Raw genomic sequence first — 16331 nt, 5'->3', positions numbered from 1 at the left:
GCACATTCCAATGAATCATTACGCTTCCTCCTACCTAGGATTTCGACTCCAAAGGAAAAGTTACGCCTTCAGGGCCTTTCCCTTCGGGCTCAACGTGGCTCCACGGATCTTCACCAAGCTGGCAGACGCAATCGTCCAACAGCTCCGTCTTCAGGGCGTCCAAGTGATGGCCTACCTAGACGACTGGTTAGTCTGGGCGACATCGCCCGAAGATTGTGTAAGAGCCTGCAACAAAGTCACCCAGTTCCTAGAGCATCTGGGCTTCAAGATGAACACCGATAAATCTCGCCTCTCTCCAGCTCAGAAGTTCCAATGGTTGGGAATCCATTGGGATCTTCAGTCACACCGCCTTTCCATCCCACAGAAGAAAAGGAAGGAAATAGCAGGGTCTGTCAGAAAGCTTCTAAAATCCAAATTGATTTCAAGACGACAGCAGGAACAAGTTCTCGGCTCTCTACAGTTCGCCTCTGTGACAAACCCAGTGCTTCGCGCACAGCTAAAGGATGCCGCGGGAGTCTGGAGACGTTTCGCATCCATCGCTCGAAGAGACCTCAAGAGACGGCTTCCAAACAGACTTCGCTTACTCTTAAAGCCGTGGTCAGAAGCAAAGGCCCTGAAAAGGTCCATTCCTCTTCAACACCCGCTTCCATCGATCAACATCCACACGAACACTTCACTGGAGGGTTGGGGAGGTCACTCCCACCAACGACAGGTTCAAGGAACATGGTCTCCCCTATTCAAGACGTTTCACATCAACATCTTGGAGGCCATGGTGGTTCTTCTCACCTTGAAGAAACTCTCCCCGCCTCCCTCGATCCACATTTGTCTGACTCTGGACAACTCGGTGGTAGTCAGATGTCTCAATCGTCAGGGCTTGAGATCGCCCCAGATAAATCAGGTACTGTACTTCTTCCGATATTTCGTTTGGCAGAAAAGAAGAAATGGCACCTGTCTGCAGTTCACCTACAAGGATTCCGCAACGTGACGGCGGACGCTCTATCAAGGACAAGCCCAATAGAGTCGGAATTGTCTCTAGACGCAAGGTCATTCTCCTTCATCTCTCACCAAGTCCCGGAACTTCAGATTGATCTCTTCGCGGCGAGCGACAGCAATCAACTTCCTCGATATGTGGCCCTGTACGAGGACCCCAAGGCAGAAGCAGTGGATGCTATGTCACTGGATAGGAACAGGTGGTCCAGGATATACCTGTTCCCTCCCCCCAACCTTCTGCTGAAAGTCCTCTCCAAACTGAGAACCTTCAAAGGGACAGCGGCCCTAGTGGCTCCCAAGTGGCCCCGGAGCAATTGGTACCCTCTGGTCCTAGAGCTGCAGCCCACTCTGATTCCCCTACCGGGCCCAGTTCTCTCTCAACAAGTACAGCAGTCGACTGTCTTCGCTTCATCACTGAAAGTCAAGGACCTTCATCTCATGATTTTCTCTCCTTAGCCGCAAAGAAAAGGTTTGGAATCTCGAAGAAAAGTTTAGACTTCCTCGAGGAATACAAGACTGAATCTACAAGACGGCAATACGAATCTTCGTGGAGAAAGTGGGTCTCTTTCGTCAAGGCAAAAAATCCTATGGAAATCACCATTGATTTTTGTATGTCCTTCTTCATTCACCTTCATGGACAACTGCATAGAATTTTCTGTTCTTATTTAAGAACAAATCATTCAAGTGAGGCCTGTGAGATACTTGACACTTACAATAGGACTCGGTGATCTAAATAAGATATTGTATAATAGTAATGATGATAACAATAGTACAGTCAGCCCTCTTTATTCGCGGGTTCTTCGCAATTTTGATTATTCGTGATACAGAGAACCATATAACCTATTACTGTAAATAAAAAATCACATATTCTCAGTTTCGCTGTAAGTACTCTTGCGGCCCAACAATTTCAAACTGACTGCACTAATTTCCACCCTGCATCCTCCGTGCAATTTTCCTCTCCACACAACACAACACCCCATCTCTCGCTCACTCGGCCTCAGTTTTGCATTGTCTCTCCTCTTATGTGCATCTGCATCGGTCCTTTTTGTGCAGAATCACGTTTTGATGTAAACAAATATAAAGAACCTGCACATATCCAGTGTGCTTTTAATAATTTTAGTGTAAAATGTGATAAATGCATAACGCTACCCCATGTACCAAACCATCGATGGCTGAAAGAGATGCATCATGCTTCAGACTTATTGCATAGAACATCATACGTAAACAGTCAATGTTGTTGTAGGCCCTACTGATACTTTTTCTTTTAATTTTTATTTTGTTAGTATATTCATTGTGTAATGCTCTAGTGTTATTGCTATATTAACTACTGTACAGTACTGTGTACAAAATACTTTATTTGCAATGGTAGTGTAGATATTGGTTATGTGTACTTGTACAGTGAGTTTGGAACATGTCGGCCTGCCGAAAACGGCAAACACTTACGAGTGTTACCTTAGCTAATCAGGCTGTGCTATAGAGATAGTATTGTACATGTTGTACCAACCGTGTGTCACACAATTGTACATAATTCCTTTTGTATATATTATGCTTGTATCTTCGCTCTTCCCTCGCACTAAAACGAACATGAAAATTCATGTCTGCTGTTTTCCTCTGTAACATTGTCATTTCCTCGAACATGTATTTTCCTGTTGCCTTGAGGTTTTGTATATAAAGGAGAGTATTCTTTAATATAGTACTCAGTTGATTGCATCCTGCCTTTGAGTTCACAACCTTCTCCCTCCCTCGTCACATTGGTGACCCCGGAGTGACTCGCTCCTCCCGCCTCCCACCCCTCTCCACTTCTCACCGTTATTATGACGCTGTCAATGCATACCTTCTGCAGCAGTACTCGCCGTCGCCAGCCGCCCGTATAGCAACGCCTTTTCAGCTCTCTCAACAACCGTTGGTTGACCAAAGGGCTTCGCTCACCCTCGGGAAAATGACCAGTATCACTCGCCTACAACCTGCCACAGACAGCTCTCCTCGTGAGGTGAACCTACTTCGTGTCCTTATGGACAGCCACTTCATGACCTTCAAAACCTCCATCTACGCCTCCACTCGTGACGAAGAGGACACCTATTCAACTTCAACCGAAGCTGACGTGAATGCTTTAGGACATACACGCCTATGAATGCTGTAAGACATACACGCCTATGAACGCCGTAGGCCCATGAATGCCGTAGGACACGCCTATGAATGCCGTAGGACACACGCCTATGAATGCCGTAGGACACACACGCCTATGAATGCCGTAGGACACACTCGCCTATGAATGCCGTAGGACACGCCTATGAATGCCGTAGGACACGCCTATGAATGCCGTAGGACACGCCTATGAATGCCGTAGGACACACACACCTATGAATGCCGTAGGACACACTCGCCTACCCTGTGACGAGCCGGAGCGGCAATACAGCCACCCATCATCCACCACTCCCTTGCACCCCAACCATCGACTTCTACAGCCACTCACTGCCGCTAATCGGCGCAGTTTTTACTACTACCTCTCCAGATTCAGGGCATTTATTTAACATGTTCAGTATGTCATTTTTAGAGGGGGAGCCATGTACCAACCGTGTGTCACACAATTGTACATAATTCCTTTTGTATATATTATGCTTGTATCTTCGCTCTTCCCTCGCACTAAAACGAACATGAAAATTCATGTCTGCTGTTTTCCTCTGTAACATTGTCATTTCCTCGAACATGTATTTTCCTGTTGCCTTGAGGTTTTGTATATAAAGGAGAGTATTCTTTAATATAGTACTCAGTTGATTGCATCCTGCCTTTGAGTTCACAACCTTCTCACTCCCTCGTCACAATATATTACAGTAGTATCACTTGAGTGTTATATTAGATAGTACAACAGTGTTTTGTTGTTATAAGTATCCTGATGATTAGCGTTACTGTATGTGCACTGGACCATAATCTTACCGTGTACAGTACTTAGTGCACAAGTGTACATGTACTTTACACTTACTGAAATGTGTTCATACCATAATACAATAGTTGATCGGGCATCTGTAAGGGTCACTGGGCTGTTAAGTTATGAGTTAACTCATCCGAGGGTAACAAGTATTATTGGATTCTCGCTTTTCTCGCCTGTTTCTGTTACCTAACCACGAAGCTAGGGTCTCGTTTAAGTTGGGCAAGTGTCATCCAATGATTCTTTGGTTGTCCAACCAGCTGCAAATAACTTTCTGCCTTACCTTGGTCTTAAAATGAGTAAGATAAAAAAATAATAGTATTTGATTTTTAAATGGTGGAGCTGGATTTGAAAAAGTAAGTACAGCAAAAGTGAATAATACCAGCATTCAATATTACCTGAGCAATTTTGATGAAGTAGATCTGTTGAATTGTTTTATTCTCCCAATGAATAAGAACTTCATCAGACAAGCTTGTGTGAATGGTCTCAGCAGCAGGACTTCCAGACAGTAATGCAGCAGACACACTTTTAGCACTGCGACGTCGTCGGTAAACTCGACTTGTGTGTAACAGATCTTGAATAAATATACAAAATTTTAACATTTTCAATGCATGAAGACTAGCATGCACACATGGAGAAATAATTTTAAATCTTATCCTTTCAATTTTTCTATCAAGAACTTTTTCTTAACTTAATTCATGTAAAGTGGTGTCATCATACTATGAGAAACATTTCATGTATTTCATCCGTGATTTTCATAGAAATCTTATTAAATTCAGATACAGTACTAGTTCAGTCGATTATATAGGTAAAGATATGATTATTCGTGATTTAGGTCTAGATAAATAATAAAATACTGGTAGATAAAACATAAAAGGGGGCAAAGCATAATTGGATTATAAAAATTTATATCAAAATATAATCTATTACTATTATTATTATTATTAGTAGTAGTAGTAGCAGTAGTAGTAGTAGTAGTAGTAGTAGTAGTAGTATTATAACTAGATAAGTTACAACCCTAGTTGGAAAAGCAGGATACTATAATCCCAAGGGCTCCAATAGGGAAAAATAGCCCTGTGAGGAGAAGAAATAATTAAGCTATAGTATATGAGAAGTAATGAACCATCGAAATAAAATATTTCAAGAACAGTAACAACATTAAAACAGACCTTTCATGAATAAACTATAAAAAGTCTTGTCAGCCAGTTCATCATAAAAACATTTGCTGCAAATTTGAACTTTTGAAATTCTACCGATTCAACTACCCGATTAGGAGGATCATTCCACAACTTGGTCAAATACTACTGTGTAGTATTGAGCCTTATGATGGAGAAGGCCTGACTATTAGAATTAACTTTATGCCTAGTATTGCGAACAGGATGGAACTGTCCAGGAAGATCTGAATATGAAGAATGATCAGAATTATGAAAAATCTTATGCAACGGGCATAACGAACTAATTGAACGACGGTGAGATTAATATCTACATCAGGAATAAGAAATTTAATAGACCATAAGTTCCTGTTCAACAAGTTAACATTAAAATCAGTAGCTGAAGACCAGACAGGAGAATAATACTCAAAATAAGGTAGAATGAAAGAATTAGAACACTTCTTCAGAATAGATTGATCACGGAAAATCATAAAAGACTTTCTCAATAAGCCAATTTTTTGTGCAACCTAATGTGTTTTTCAAATGTAATTTTTCTGTCAAGAACCACACCTAAAATTTTAAGTCATACAGAGTTATAGAAACAATATCAATGCTGAGATTCTGATGTTGAAGGACCACTGTCTTTGACCTACTTACAATTTTACTTTGAGTTTTGTTAGAATTCAACTTCATGCTCGGTAATATGCACCATGCACTAATTCTAGCTAGATCTCTATTAAGGGATTCAACAATTTTACTTTGAGTTTTGTTAGAATTCAACTTCATGCTCGGTAATATGCACCATGCACTAATTCTAGCTAGATCTCTATTAAGGGATTCAGCAACCCAAGGTCTACATTCAGGAGATGGAATTGATGCAAAGACTGTAGCATCATCTGCATTTGCAACAAGCTTGTTTTCTAGGCCAAACCACATGTCGTGTATATAGTATAAAAAGTAATGGTCCAAGAACACTACCCTGAGGAACACCATATATCACATCCCAATATTCACTATGGTGCCCATCAACAACAACTCTTTGTAATCTATTGCTTAAAAATTCAATAATAATGCTAAGAACGATGGTTTGATTTTGGACTGTCCATCCACTAGAAGAGCTGTTTACCATACCTTAAGAGTCTCTTCTACCCTTACCAAAAGGAAGGCAGCTACTAAAAAATTATTTTGCAGTTGTTAACCTGTTGAGTGAAGAATTATTGTTTGGTAATCTCAGTGTTGTCAAGTGTATGAGGACAGAGGAGAATGTGGAAGGAATATGCCAGATTATTCGGTGTATGTGTAGGGAAAGGAAAAAGAGCCATAACTAGAGAGAGGGATCCAATTTAGTACTGTCTGGCCAGTCAAAGCACCCAATACTCTCTATCGTTAGTATCTCAATGGGTGATTGATGCCCTACCCAACCTACTACCTACAAAAATGTAATAATGAAGGTCATGGAAATTATATGGTACAGTATCTCCTATTGATTTCAGTACACTTTACAACTTTACCACCAAACGATTCTTCGATGAACTTATATCAAACTAGGTACTAATTTTACTAAAATCAACTTGAATACAGTACTTTAAAACATATACACATTAAGGAAATAGAAGCCATAAATCTTCCTGGAATTAGAGTGAGCTGGAAAAATCTCAATATTATTTGTCAATATAGAAAATAGTCGCATAAAAGACCATGACTTTATTTGGATTTGGCAAAAGAAGAATGAGGATTCAAGGTGGTGATCAAGCTTTGAGTTAGCAGTTGTTTACCCAGCATGTTTACCCAGCATGTATTCCCCCTCCATATCTTAACAAGAGGGAGCAAAGGGTTTCATATATTTTTGTAAGAAATTTATTTCTTATATTCTTGTCTGAACTTTTTCATTGAAAGAATGAATAGCAGGTAAGTATGGAAATAATGAATTCTTGTTTGAATTTTTTCATATTCAGATTAAGATACTATAACCATACATAGATAATAATCAAGAAAGTAACTTGATGAATATATCAGAAAGCCTTATTAGAAATTCCTATATCAAATGTTATAAAATATATAGACAAGGGATTGAGATTCCTATGGGGCATCAATGACAAAAGAGGTAGAGTTACCTGAGGACTCATTAATGAAGCAACCCTCTGTATACTAATGATAGACATACTTCTTTATTTTCATTTTATATTTAATATTTCTATAAACATAAATTCGCTTATGTTAACCCCATTGATGGCAGATTAAGATATAAATGCACTTCAGATGTATTTAGGATTTGCTATCATTACATGATAGGACTTTAGTGATTTTTATTAACTCATTATACCCCAGACTAATTGAATTCTCTTAAACTATTACTGATCCTTTTAAATCATGTGGTATTACTCCATTAGTTGAATGTGTTTGTGATAGCCCTAACCCTGCGGATCACCACCTAATTTTCATGACTCACATTATCTTAATTTTTTAACATCTTGTGACAAACCTTCCAGATAGGTATACTGAAGGTAATAATTTTTTCCTTATTTGCTGTTTGGCTTTAAAAAAATATCCTTAATTTTTAACGTCTTTTGACAAACCTTCCAGATAGGAATGCTGAAGGTTATAATTTTTTCCTAATTTTCCATTTAGCTTTTAAAAATATCCTTAAAAATTTCCAATTCTTTACATGAATCTCTTGATCGTGTCAGGAAATTCGTATGATTTTAGGGATGCCTTTGATTGTTAATCGTGAGAACCTTTTTTAAACTTGGGGGAGTACAGTATGTGGGACTTTTCTTAGTATCATTATTCAATTTTTAAGCAATATATTGCAAAGGGTAGTGACAATATGAATTTAGTACTATATCTTGTGTTCGTCAGGGTAGTGTTTTTGCCCCTTTACTTTTCATATTTAATCATGATATGTGGTTTAGCTTTGATACCACTCTCTTTACATCAATTCCATCTCCTGAATGTAATCTATGGTTGCTGAATCCCTTAATAGATATATAGTTAAAATTAGCGAGTGGTTTGAATCAGGGGGATGAAGTTAAACCCTAAAAAAACTCAAATTTTGATTATAAGTAGCTCCAGAACAGTAGCTACTCAACATCCATATCTTTGCATTGGCAAGGTTTCTTCAACTTTATGCAATTAATTTCAAATTTTAAGTGTGATTATTGATTGCAAATTTACTTTTGAGAAACACGTCCAGTCAGTTTCATCAATTGCACAAAATATTGGCATTTTTAGAAAATCTTTTTAAGATTATTTGTGATTAATTTGCCCTGAGGAGATTCTTTAATTTATCATATTTTGAATAGTGTTCTTTCTGGTCTTCAGCTGCTGTCTCTCATCTTACCTTGTTGGAAAAAACTTGGTCTATGAAATTCCTTATCCCTATTCTGGGTATTAATAGCCGAAACTGTAATTTAGTTATTTCCTTGTTCATGTTGTTTAAGATTTTTCATATTTCCGACTATCCTTTGAATTCAAATCTTCCTAGACTATTCCATCCTATATGTAGCACTAGTTATGCACTTAATTCTAAAGTTCTTGCCTTCTCTATTAGAAAGCTTACTACTACACACCATTATATAAGTTTTCTTCCAGGAGGTTGAATCGGTATTGCTTCAGAAGTTTAAACTTGTACATACTTTAATTGTGAACAAGTTGAAATAAATCTCATTTCATAGTTTATTTATATGACTAATTATTTAACTTTGTTACTGATATAGATATGTTTTATCTTTTAATTTTTTCATTATATATAATTTAATTGCTACTTCTCTTCTAAACTTTCCTATCTGGGCTCCTTTCCTTATTGGAGCCCCTGGGCTTGTAGCATTTTACTTTTCTAACAACTAGGATTGTAGTTTGGCTATTAATAATAATAAACGGATTTTGAGCGAAGCGAAAAATCTATTTTTGGGTGAGATAGCCATGGCGTCCTGATGGAAGGTTCCTTTTTGGTAGATTCCTTGGGTATATAACTACTAAATATTCCCAGAGAATTTAACCACAGGTTATCACAGAATTCTAACTTCTGGAGCGAGTATCCTAAAGGTTTCCCTTTAAGACATCGTATATCAACAGGGGACGGATGTATTAACGCGCCACATAGCTATCTACACCCCACACAGAGTTAACACTTCGATGTTTAGGGGCGGAGAATAGCTGGGGAGCCGTTCCACAGCTAATCTCGTTCGTGGCTACTTTTGGTACTCGAGACATAAACAAACGGGCGCCATTGCTAAATGACGTCACGTCCGTCCTCATCCTGAAGCCAGTTGCTTGCCGATCACCATGATACAGCAGAACAGGGAGGGACCTGAAAAAACTGGACGAAGTAGCAGGGAGGGTCCATCAGGACGCCATGGCTATCTCACCCAAAAATAGATTTTTCGCTTCGCTCAGAATCCGTTTTTTGGGCTCAAGCCATGGCGTCCTGATGGAAAAATACCAGAGAATCAAAGTATCGTGGTAAATTTTCCCCTTGTAGTGTAAGTGCCGAGGGCTTTGAACAGGTTAGCATAGTAATCTTAATAGAAGAACCGTAGGGAAGAGCACTTCCTGCCCCCCTGGCAGTGAAGTTCCCACGGGCCATGCTGAAGATCAAAGGGCTACTCACCTTGCTGGGAGAACATTAGAACTCGGAGACAAGACTGAATGGTTGGCATTCATATAGGAACATTCTCAAGGGCAGACAAGTGGTGGTTAGGCACTGTATGTGAATAGAGAATCGTCTGGTCTCTAAGGTATGATGTAAGTAAGTATTCATGTAGGAATATTACATTGCAGAGGTGAGTATATCATAAGGGTTGAATCCTTAGTAATCTTCATCGACTATGAGAGGAAGAGGATAATAAAACTATGACAGTCATATATTTCATAGTATAAGTAGGAGCGGATTGAGACGCACAAGTAATAAAATAGAAATTTTATTTCACAATTGCAGAATATGTTAAATAAATGCAATAAATATGTAAAAGTAATTTACAACAAATTATAATGTACATAGTAATGAAAGACTTGCTCTTGAATCTGAAAGAGAATTTCAAATTATTAGTAGGCACTCGTTCCACAGGAACGTCAGTCTTTAAAAGTAAAACACATCATGCTCTAGGCATGCGGCACTCATGTGACGACTATGACATTTCACCTGGGAGAAGAACAGTATATGAAAAAGCACTAAGTGTTTTTGAAATCACTACGTAACACGCGAGGGTCAACATAGGCACCCGAGGAGTTAGAGTCCCAAGTAACTCACAGTTCTATGCAGAGTTAGGTGCAGGTTTCATAACACTACCTGCGGCTACCACAAAATGTTTGACTTCATGCACTTGTTTCGCATAATGTATGAAGAAAACACGCGAGGATTTCCAGCCTGTGAAACTCTTAAGGCTTTCGAAATCCATACTCTGAAAGAAATTCAGAGACGATGCAACTTTTCTAGGATCGTGACTGGCGGGTGTACTGTCAGGATCCGCTCTGCGAATGAAGTAGGTGATTTTCGCTCTTAGTTGTTTCAGTGACAGGTCGCTGCCCGATGTTTCTCCTTTGAAGAGTTGGCCTCCACCAAAGTCCGAAGTTCTATGAAGATAGACCTTGAGGCTCTCTACTGGACATGGAGAGGTATCTTCTTTCAGGGGGCATATTCTCCAAGGGCCCCATCTTTTGGTGGGTAATTCATTTTTGGCGAGAAACGTCGGATCCGGGAAGAGGGTAAGGTTTCCTGAGTCTGTAAACAGGATGTGACCCTCGTCCCTTGATAATGCCACTATTTCGCTGACTCGGGCTCCTGAGGCAAGAGCAAAAAGAAAAATAACTTTTTGAGTCAGATCCTTTAGAGGGCACGAATCATTGTCCAAGTTGGAGGCAAAATGGAGCACCTTGTCCAGAGACCAGGAGATCGGTTTTGGTGGGGGTGCTGGGCGTAGACGAGCGCATGCTTTCGGCAGTTTATTGAAGATGTCGTTGGACAGATTAATCTGGAGGGCATACATCAGTGGTCTAGTCAAGGCCGATTTGCAAGTAGAAATCGTGTTGGCTGCCAAGCCCTGTCCATGAAGGTGAATAAAGAAGGACATGCAAAAATCAATGGTGATTTCCGTAGGATTTTTTGCCTTGACGAATGAGACCCATTTTCTCAAGGATGATTCGTATTGCCGTCTTGTGAATTCGGTCTTGTATTCCTCGAGGAAGTCTAGACTTTTCTTCGAGATCCCAAACCTTTTCTTCGCGGCTAGGGAGAGAAAATCATGAGATGAAGGTCCTCGATTTTCGATGATGAAGCGAAGACAGTCGACTTCTGTACTTGCTGGGAGAGAACTGGGCCCGGGAGAGGGATCAGCGTGGGCTGCAGCTCCAGGACCAGGGGGTACCAATTGCTCCGGGGCCACTTGGGAGCCACTAGGGCCGCTGTCTCTTTGAAGGTTCTCAGCTTGGAGAGGACTTTCAGCAGAAGGTTGGTGGGAGGGAACAGGTAGATCTTGGACCATCTGTTCCAGTCCAGTGACATGGCGTCCACTGCTTCTGCCTTGGGGTCCTCGTACGGGGCCACATATCGAGGAAGTTGATTGTTGTCGCTCGTTGCGAAGAGATCAATCTGAAGTTCTGGGACTTGGTGAGAGATGAAGGAGAATGATCTTGCGTTTAGAGACCATTCCGACTCTATCGGGCTTGTCCGGGATAGAGCGTCTGCCGTCACGTTGCGGAATCCTTGTAGGTGAACTGCAGACAGGTGCCATTTCTTCTTCTCTGCCAGACGGAAGATTGTCAGAAGCACCTGATTTATCTGGGGCGATTGAGACATCGAACTACCACCGAGTTGTCTAGGGTTAGACGAATATGGATCGAGGGAGGTGGGGAGAGTTTCTTCAGCGTTAGAAGGACCGCCATGGCCTCCAAGATGTTGATGTGAAACGTCTTGAATAGGGGAGACCATGTGCCTTGAGCCTGTTTTTGGTTGGAGTGACCTCCCCAACCCTCCAGCGAAGCGTCCGTGTGGATGTTGAGTGATGGAGGTGGGTGTTGAAGAGGGATGGACCTTTTCAGGGCCTTTGCTTCCGACCACGGCTTGAGGAGCAGCTGAAGTCTGTTTGGGAGCCGTCTCTTGAGGTCTCTTCGAGCGATGGATGCAGAACGTCTCCAGACTCCCGCGGCATCCTTTAGCTGTGCACGTAGCACTGGGTTTGTCACTGAGGCGAACTGTAGAGAGCCTAGAACTCGTTCCTGCTGACGTCTTGAGATCCGTTTGGATTTCAGCAGTCACTTGACAGACCCTGCTATTTCTTTCCTTTTCTTCTGGGGATGGAAAGGCGGTGTGACTGAAGCTTCCACTGGATTCCTAACCATTGGAACTTCTGAGCTGGAGAGAGGCGAGATTTCTTCGCGTTTATCTTGAATCCCAGGTGTTCTAGGAACTGGGTGACTTTGCTGCAGGATCTTAAACAATCCTCGGGCGATGGAGCCCAGACTAGCCAGTCGTCGAGGTAGGCCATCACCTGGACGTCTCGGAGGCGGAGCTGTTGTACTATGGCGTCCGCCAACTTTGTGAAGATCCGAGGGGCCACGTTGAGGCCGAAGGGCATGGCCCTGAAGGCGTAGCTTTTCCTTTGGAGTCGAAATCCTAGGTAGGAGGAAGCGTGGTGGTTCATTGGAACGTGCCAGTAGGCATCCGCCAGGTCTATGGAGACCGTGTAAGAACCTCAAGGCAGAAGGGTCCTTATCTGTTGAAGAGTCAGCATCTTGAACTTGTTGTTCGCTATGAACTTGTTGAGGGGGGATAAGTCTAGAATGACTCTGAGCTTGTCGGAGTCCTTCTTGGGGACGCAAAACAGTCTCCCTTGGAACCTGGTTGACTTTACCCTCCTTATCACCTTCTTGTTCAAGAGATCTAGGACATATTCTTCCAGAAGGGGGGTTGATTGTTGGAAGAATTGCTGGAAAGTTGGGGGTGGTTGAGTCCAACTCCAGCCTAGACCCTTCTTGATGATGCTGTGTGGCCAGGGATCGAAGGTCCAACGATCCTGGAATTGGCGGAGTCTTCCTCCCACCGGAAGCACTTCATTGCTTCTGGTGTCCCAAGGGTTTACTGCCTAGGCCGCTAGCTCCCCTTCCTCCTCTGCCTCTGGAGGGACGGCGAGATGCGTCTCTGCCTGCACCTCTGCTTGAGCCTCTACCTTTGGGACGAAAGGTAGTCGTTTGTTGCTCGAAGGCAGGGGTGAAAACCGGTGACTGGGACAAGACTGGTTGGGTGACCAGCTGAAAGGTCTGCTGTGGCTGAGCAGCCACTTGGGGAGTAGCGGGTCCCGGAAACTGTCGTCTCTGTTGACGTTGCTGGGGTTTTGGCTTGGAGGATTTCCTCTTAGGCTGAGGGCCATCATCCTGAGAGGACTTCCTCTTGCGGGACATGCCCCACTTATGGAGAAGGTTCCTGTTCTCCGTGGCAGCCTTGTCGGTGATCTCTTTCACAAGATCAGAGGGAAAGAGGTGCTTACCCCAAATGTTGGAGGAAATCAGCCTCCGGGGTTCGTGTCTCACTGTGGCACTTGAGAACACGAATTCACGACAGGCTCTCCGAGCCTTCATGAAGCTCTACAAGTCCTTAACTACAGTCGCCAGATGCGTTTTGGCGAGCACCATGTAGTGGTCGGGGACTCTAGTGTCACCGGCCATGACGTCAAGCTGTACCTGGAGGGACATGGATGCGGCGAGCCTTTCCTTCGTGTCTTGTTCCCGACGAAGGAGATGGTCATTAAGTTTCGGGAGGTCTTCGTTAAACTGACGTCCAGCAACGTCAGGATCTAGTTTTCCCACCACGAAAGTATGCTGGATATCCTTCCAGTGTCGAACATTGGGGGGAGTCACCAGGGAGAAGGGTCTGCACTCCTCCAGTGCGGGGCAAGGTTTCCCTTCTTCCACTGCCTTGTTTTTGCAGCGAAGGCCTTTTCCATGAAGGGGAGGATCGCATCATCAGGTGCGACGTAGGTAGGGTGCTTCTTGCTCAGTGCTGGAAGCTTTGAGCAGGTAAAACCCCTACTTTTAAAAGCATTGGCCAGCATAGCCTGGGCCTTCGGAAGATCGAACACTATCACCTCCTTAGATTCGGTCTCTTCTTTAGAGGCAGGTTCGGATCGAAGCCGGACGTAACAGTCCGGATAAGCCTCAAAACTCGGGAAGAACTCCACTTCTTCCAGGGCAACCGAGCCGACCTTCTCACTGACGAAGATCCTGCCCGTTGCGATAGGCATATGCTCAGCATACCTCCAGGGGTTGGCGTGCGAGCATGCCGGGAGGTCCTTAACCGAAATCCTTTTCGGCTCCTTGGAACTTCCCATGGTCCTGATGTACTCGTGTGTCTCACGGAGTTTCTTGTCCATAAGGGCTTCGAGCATACGGAACATCTCCTGGGCGCTGGTTGGGATGGGGTCCGGGGTGGCGGAGGTAGACAGGAGAGATACTTCCGTCGGTGTAGGAGTTGGGGCGGTGGTGGAAGGCGGAGCGACCTCCTGCTCCGACTCGGCGTATTCCACTTGGTCCTCTTCATAGTCCAATTCTTCGGCCATGAGGTTCCTCTCCGTTGTCTCCGACACCTCCGACATACGCTCCGCGTTGTCGGTATCCAGGCGACACTCGTGCATGGACTGGGCCATGACAACATCGGGGTCCACCGTGATCTGGACGGTGGGGATCTGATCCTTGGGGACCACAGAGTCTGGGGATGCCTTTGGGAACAGTAAGGCCCTCAAGTCTTCAGTGGCAAGGTACGGTCCAGTGGCGTTCTTCTGGAAGCTACGCACCCATTTGCGTAGCTCCTCTTGAGAAGCGTCCCTAACCTCCGCTGAGGGAGGGTTATTGAACGCCTCGACCAGGCGTTCCTGGCAGACAGTACAGTTCTGCGGGTCCCAGAACTTCAGATCACCTCTCTTGTTGGCACAAGGGGCGTGAGTCCTACACGCCGTGTGCCCATAAAAGTGCGGACGCTTCACTGCACAGAAGCCGTGGTCGCACTTCACGTGCTCCTCCTGTAAGAGAAAGAGAACATGAGTATGGGGGAGTCATAAGAATGACTTCTATTCTAAAGTTAAATATTAAATGATTAATCTTTAACTTAATATTAAGTGGTATAGACAATGTGATGATCAGAGAATGGGCGGCAGAGAAGGAGATAGACACATACTCCGTGTAACCCGCCCGGCTGGTTACCGTAACTCTCCGTGTAACCCGCCCGGCTGGTTACCGTAACCTTATCCATAGACAATTTGTTGTGACCGAGGGCACAGGGCAGAATTCAACATAGAATGCCAGGAAGGCAGTGGGGATTCTATTGGGAATTGCCAAGGATATAAAACTGGGACTGAGGCCACTCAGACCCTAGAATTGGGAACGTAGAAGATCCCATAGGGTAACGGTTTCCGGTAACCAGCCATGCTAAGATACACACAGCATGCTGGAAATCTGTGATATGCAAGAAGACAGCATGGTTACTAATAGAACGGTAAGATAATACCTATCTATTTATGTAATCAAACCATTGGTTGCGATGTAGGGCCATCAACATGAGATGATAGCTAGTAGAAGGGGTGCAATTCGCTTTGACGCCTCCGGAAGGCGCCGGCAGACCGGCGGCACGCCGGAGGCCGCTCCAGCAGAGTTTCTGGCATTAGGGAAGACAAATATATAAGTCAGGGGTAATACCAGGATGGCGGCCGCCGGCATAGCGGCGGTACGCCGGAGGGGAGCGGCGGCTCCGGCAGCCGAAGGTTGCCGGCTTGGTGACAGGGACAAGGATGGGTTATAGCAGAACCGGACTTCCGGCAGTGGATGCCGGTACTCCGGGGGCCGGACCGGTGGACGGACGGCCGAAGCTATGAGGTAAGAGGGAAGGCCATCGGCTGGACGCCGACGGGAGGCGGCAGTCCCCCGGCACACGGAGGACTGACGGCCCAGAGGGCAAGGGATATGTCACCAAGGTAGGAGGTGGGTATCACCGACAGGGGAGGCAGCAAGGGACCGGCACCAGGATAGTGAAAGAGACAGAAGGAGGGATGTAGGGGTACGGCCACGGACCCCAAGACATCCCACCTGAGTGGGTGTACCCATGATAGAGGCTAGCCCTATCACCCAGAAGCAGGGGCCGCAGAGGACCGGGAGCCAGGGTAGCCCAAGGGAGGGCTAGGGAACACCCAAGAGGGGGGAGAACCCCTGTGGACAAAACGCATCAAGTGGCTAACCCCATAGGACACTATGAAGGGTATATGTACCAGAGCGGACTGCACACA

The 16331-nt window shown here is 44.1% G+C and overlaps 2 protein-coding genes across 4 annotated transcripts in view; one reads left to right on the top strand and one right to left on the bottom strand.

Moving 5' to 3' along the window:
- LOC137621523 (endothelin-converting enzyme homolog) overlaps positions 1 to 16331 on the bottom strand; it is a 127009-nt gene that overhangs the window by 6179 nt on the left and 104499 nt on the right. For all 3 annotated transcript variants that reach the window (XM_068351880.1, XM_068351881.1, XM_068351882.1), the window contains exon 18: positions 4315 to 4490. In XM_068351880.1, coding sequence (XP_068207981.1) covers positions 4315 to 4490 — 176 coding nt within the window. The remainder of the gene's footprint in view (positions 1 to 4314; positions 4491 to 16331) is intronic.
- GPHR (golgi pH regulator) overlaps positions 1 to 16331 on the top strand; it is a 401532-nt gene that overhangs the window by 287351 nt on the left and 97850 nt on the right. The gene's annotated exons all lie outside the window — the stretch shown is intronic.

This window comes from Palaemon carinicauda, chromosome 28, assembly GCF_036898095.1.
Source record: "Palaemon carinicauda isolate YSFRI2023 chromosome 28, ASM3689809v2, whole genome shotgun sequence".
Classification (NCBI taxonomy): Eukaryota; Metazoa; Arthropoda; class Malacostraca; order Decapoda; family Palaemonidae; genus Palaemon; species Palaemon carinicauda.
The sequence above is the reverse complement of the archived record's forward strand: the minus strand, read 5'-3'. Positions and strand labels throughout refer to the sequence as shown.